General features: G+C 38.7%; 1 protein-coding gene across 1 annotated transcript in view; it reads left to right on the plus strand.

The window, feature by feature from the left end:
• The window catches only part of LOC137974002 (uncharacterized), a 2,529-nt gene extending 1,548 nt beyond the window's left edge, over positions 1–981 (plus strand). Inside the window, exon 1 of the mRNA XM_068820918.1 lies at positions 1–981. This exon is cut by the window's left edge and continues 1,548 nt beyond it. Within this exon, the coding sequence (XP_068677019.1) occupies positions 1–265 (265 nt within the window). The 3' untranslated portion in view covers positions 266–981.
• Positions 982–5,927: the final 4,946 nt, after the last annotated feature.

Below are 5,927 nucleotides of genomic sequence, written 5' to 3' on the forward strand. Positions count from 1 at the left end.
ATTGATGGTATCTTTTACCAAGTTGACTGCAGTTCCATTGGTAATCGAGTGGCTTTTCACAAGTATTTCCTTGGCGATTGAAACGCGATTCCAGAATTTGGCCGTCATAGCAGTTTGGAGAAAGGACTGGAGAAGACACATTCTTGTTGCTGTGTTGAACGTTTTACCATTGGCTGTCTGGGCGAGTCAAGGTCTTTTTATCGTCGTCCAGGCACGATTTGAGGCTCCTTTGGATCAAGTTTCTTGCAAAATGCCATTTTCTTAAATTAATACTAGTATTATGAGGGAGATGGTTAATTTTAAGACCCTTTAAATGAAGAAAGATGTGTATTTATCGATGAAGGCTGGAACATACATGTACTTCGAAAAAATACAAGTGTTACCACTCAGCAGGAGTTGAAGCTGTAATCTTTCGAAATGAGCTCAACTGCTCCACAGCATTTTATTCCTGCTCTGCGCCGGATGAATTTCCGACTCAATTGATTCTAGTTCAATGCCCTTGGCTCAACGAGTTTTCTGTAGCACTTCTGCAAACCATGGCCATTTCTATCAATTGTGACGAGAAAATGCAGCTACGTACACTATCAAATTACGACCTTGTAAAAACATGAATCAAGGGATTTTTTTTCTAAAGCAAATGTAAATTAATGCTGCATTGATAGGAGTCTGACACACAAAACGTAGGTTTCATCGAAGGAAAGAGCTGATAAAAGCAAATTAACCAAAGAAGAATTGAAACATCAGCTTACAAATCTGTGAAACGTTGTTTAATTTACCTTTAAGTTTATAATCTTTTTGGATACAAAATCCAAAGTTAGCTGACAAATTCACCAGGGATATCAGTTCGTGCATCTCTTTAAACAGCCCAGGACGGTTTTCTTTAATGCCCCCATTTAAAAATGACAGATAAAATTCGTTCTCCGCGCAATTCTTTTCAATTGGTTATAAGAGATATGTGAAGGTCTTCTGAACGTATCGGCAGTCGTCATTGAAAAGGATGATCTTACTCCACACTTAATGCATGTCAGCCATTTCCGAGTTCATGTATGCCTCCTCTTCAAAGCGAGTCTACGTGCGAAGCTTTTGTAATGAAAATTAGTTTTCATTCATATGTAAAGTAGAACTAGTTACCATCACAAGAACTTCGCACTTAGACTCGCTTTGAGAAAGAGGCAGACATGAACTCGGAAATGGCCTCTTGAAGACCGTGAGAGCTGGTTAGACGCTAATGGAACTGCAGCCTTTTTTGAGAATATTTTGAATGCTTCTTTTCTTTGTGTGTGCACTTAGGGTCGTGAAAATTCTAAAAGTTATTTTTATTTCTTGGGTTTTGATTTTGGTGCTAAATACAGTCATTTTTGGGGAGTTTTTGTCTTGTTGTAATTTATTCCTGAATAAAGACGACGATTTTTATGACGGCTGACCGGTGATGGCTGGAACAGAATGATTTGGCACGCCAAACATTCCTGTCAACAAACTTGCCTCCTTTTTTTTCTTTTAAAGCAATCATAAATATTTATGATATCTCTCGAAGGAATAAAAATCCTCGCAGTTATGAACGCAATTTTTGCAATTGCGTTAAGAAGCCTCAAAAATTCAGGACTTCAACGGGGTTTGAACCCGTCACCTCGCGATACCGGTGCGACGCTCTAATCAACTGAGCTTTGAAGCCACTGACGTTGGGAGCTGGTCATTTGTGGGTTCCATGCTCCTGTGAGGTATGAATCAACGATGAAATGATATATGAAATGGATTATATATGAACTGCGGATATGAAATCAAGTGAAGCAATGATTCTCGCAGTTATGAACGCAATTTGCATTTCGTTGTTTTGATACTGGCTAATTCTTATATGCCTCGTTCTTCAAATGATGTCTGGTTAAAAAAACACCATAGTGGCCGGGTCTTGTGCACTTCTCAGTCTCGCAAATCAACTTCATTGCATGTAAATATGTCCGGCAATTTGCCCATTGAATTCTTATCGTTCAATTTTATATTATATCCTATTTTATTAAAAAGTAAACTACTGATATTAGATTTCCAGTATTTTCATTGGCTCGCCGGACACGAGCTAACAGTTCATATACCTGCTGCACCTAATATGGTCAAGAAACGCGTCGTGCACAAAGCGAGCTGACTGAGAAAAAAATGGCTGACAAAAGCCGTTTTAGAGCGGAATTAACTGAAGCAGAAATCGATGCTTTAGTCGACAATACTATCCCAAGAACATCAAAGAAGAGTTGTTGATCCTGGAGTTTTAGTAAAACAATTATTCTACTTGGGCTTCCTGGATATAAAATGATTATAACCAACTCGGCGCTACGCGCTTAGTTGGTTATCTATCACTTCATATCCAGCGCGCCCTCGTAGAATAATTGTAATATACTTACCAAGATATCACGCTTCTGATTGGTCTACTAAAGACGAATGGAATAATAATAATAATAATAGTAATAATAATACTAATGATGATTATCGTTTATTCATCGTTTTTGCACCATAAACTGAATTACAATTTCATTATAATTTCACCTATTTTTGAATTTATTGTAGTTGCTATTTTTTCCATTCATTTCCATTGAAGGCTGTAGCCTGACAGCGGAAAGCTCGAAAGTTTTAACTGTATATAACCAGTGAACGTTTTTATAATTTTTAACTCGGAAGTAAGTTGCGTAGCAGTTGGGAAGAAAAGTAACTTCGCTTGAGAAATGTTAAGAAAATTAAGCCTGCAATACGGAAGTTGCCATGCAAAGAGAATCGATGGAGCGATTTGGTTGACTTTATTATAAAAAAACCGTATGAACGTGCATATCACTCCCCAACGACTTGTGCAATTTTGAGAACCTTCAAAACATCACTCGTGCCCATAAATCATGAAAAGCACTCACGTTCATACGATTTCCTACATAAAAACTCGAGCGCCGTGCATCATGGGCAAATCCAGACACCAAAAGAGCACATGAAAGCACAATGTAACAGCACTAATGAACCGTTACCGAGTTTGGGAAAGTAGCGTTCGATTTGCAGCGTTTCAGTTCGCAAAACAAAACAAAAAAAAGATGACTTCAGAAAGCGTGGATGTTTCAACAACAATCTGAACCCTTCGACGTAAACGAAAGTGATTCACGTGGGCGGAAGAGTAATTCGGAATAATAAATCACCGTATTGAAGATGTCAAGCAGCAGCTTTTAGTTATGAAAATTAGCTTCTTGCATAAACAAATTTTCCTTGGACTAAAGGCAAAGAATTCAGTTTTTTGAAATATAATAGCGTGATTAATTTTCAAGAACTAAATGGCTGGACGCACAGGTATCGAAGTTTTTGGACACATCATCTTTAGTTTTACACGTAGTGTATCCGAACAATACAGCCTAAAGGACCCTGAATACAGTCAAGAAACCTTAGAATACACCCTTTTGCAGAATACAGGCCGAGAATGGTACGCTCAACCAGGGGACGAGATTATTTACCAGGAATACCGTGACACAGAGGTCACAGTGGATGATTTCTTACCAGCTTCCTGTGGAGTTAAGGCGGTTTCTTTAGACGCTTGTTCCCTCGGAGATATCGAAGAACAAAACGAAATTCAGAAAACGCATCTCGAACAAGCCATGTCCTGGAAGCAGCTTAGACAATCTGCTTTGCGAACAGTGTGTAAGTCAACGGTGGTCGGTGCTTCGATTTCGCCTCTCTCAACCATCGCCATTGGCATGATGTTCACAATGATCTCTTATCTTAGCTATAAAACTTTTCTAAACTGCCATTTTCAACCAAAAGCCTTCATTCCGCTAAAGTTGCAATGGATGCAGGTGACTTGTAATATCATCTCTTGCTTCTTTTTATACATCTGGGTGTTTTTGCTCGCGGTAGTTCTGTTCGGTCCATATCAACTGTCAGGAGTGAAGAAAAAAGTTTTTCTATGTTGCATAGGCATGTATTTCTTGGATTCATTGTACCGAGTGACTTTTCAAGCTCTAGGAATCAGTAAATCGTTCCCGCTTTCCAAGGAACAAGTCATCCCTCTAAACATTCTGGCCACAACTACTTGTTAACAAATCATCTGTGCCTTTACTCAAAGCGACAAAAGCGCGCTGTTTTCATCCTTTTTTCAGTCACTTATTGTTTACCATTTATAGCGAGTACCATTATCACTTTATTTATTTATACTATGTATAACAAACAAAACAAAAAAGGCAAAATGATCATCGCTCTATTTTCTCCGCTCATTGCGGTCATCTTTAAGACAACATCTCGTATTTGTGTTCAGAGACTTTGGAGAATAACACACCCAGCTTATTCTTACGTTATGATGGCGCCATTGTATAGTGCCTCAGCGATCATACTCCGGGTTTTGCAGGTGGATCTCGGCAACTTAAAAGCCATCGCCTATCTTGGCCAATTCACGGCGTTGCCGAAGTCATAGAACGAAGCACAGTTGTTGTCATCGATCACATATGTCAACGAATCTTGAAAAGAGCCTCAGTTCCTTGGGGGCGTTACCGAACTCCGCGCACTGAGAGAATAACAGCGGATATCGCTATTATGAGCATGCTCTATGAGTCCACCGCAGTTGTCTCCATCAATGGATTCTGGTCTTTCTTCATATTACTTGGGGACTTCCTCTTGGACTGCCATTGTTATGCAAGCGATCAATCAAAAAAATTGTTGAAGTCTATTATCCCAGAGTCTCTCCGGCGTAGATACTTTTTGTAACTACCATATAGTGGTTTGACTAAGCCCTATATAGGGGTATACAAGTATACATGTGGAAAGAAGCAGACTAACAACAATTTTTATAAAAGTGACGACACATTTGAAATTAAAGACATGTTTCGGTCGTGCAACGACCATCTTCAGTTGAAAGTAGAATTAATTTGAAGTTACATTTGAATTTATAATATGCTAAACAAAGATAAATAACAACGTGAAATAAATTGGGAATCTAACAAAATAGCCAAAGGTAACAAAAAAAGAGTGTACAATGGAACATGTTGATTAGAACGAGAGAGTTAAATTAACGTGATATAATTGCTTATTTAAAGAAGGTTGCTCCCAGGAAATATGTAAGGCCTCTTTTATCTTGACCTGGAATTTTGTGGTCGCACGGTCTATAACTTCAAAACATTCCGCAGAGCAGGAGTTACGGCATGCCTCGGACTGTTGAAGGTGTTTAAAGATATGTGAGGTCCTGTCCCTGTTTAAGTGTTCGCGAATGCGTGTCGAGAGGTGTCGGCTGGTTTCGCCGACATAGCAAGAATTACAGCTTGCACAGGTAAACTTGTAGACAACATTCGAACAGAGTTCAACAGGCACAGGGTCCTTCACACTAAACATGTTACGGATCTTGAAGGAAGAAAAGGCTAGCTTAACATCAAGATTGTTACAATAACGTTTAAGTAATTTACGTAATCTGTTTTGTGCTACAATAGAGAAGGGCCCAACATAAGGTAATTTGAAAAAATGTGTAGGATTAGAGGGAGGACTAGTAGGTGTGTTCGAAAGGGTCTGAGTTTTTGTAATATACTGCTTAATGACTCTCTCAACGATATGACTGGGGAAAAGGTTTTTACGTAAGATTAATAACAATTTCTTGATATCCTCATGGAAGCCTATCCATGTGTTGTTGATCTTATACGTTCTGTCAACTAGAGTCCTGATTAAGCCAAGTTTGTAAGAGAATGGGGTAAAACTAAAATAATTAGTTAATAGACCGGTGAACGTTTTCTTACGATAGACCCTGGTAATAGGAGAAAGAGGTTGACTGTTGTCAATCAGAACATCCAAAAAGGGGATTTTTTTATCCATCTCTTTTTCCATGGTGAAACGTATATTGGGATGTCTATCGTTGATGTAGTCAAAAAACAAAGTAGCGTCATGTTCAGTGTCAAATAGACAAAAAGTATCGTCAACATACCGTCGATAAAGTA

The sequence above is a fragment of the Montipora foliosa genome, chromosome 10 (genome assembly GCF_036669935.1).
Source record: "Montipora foliosa isolate CH-2021 chromosome 10, ASM3666993v2, whole genome shotgun sequence".
Classification (NCBI taxonomy): domain Eukaryota; kingdom Metazoa; phylum Cnidaria; class Anthozoa; order Scleractinia; family Acroporidae; genus Montipora; species Montipora foliosa.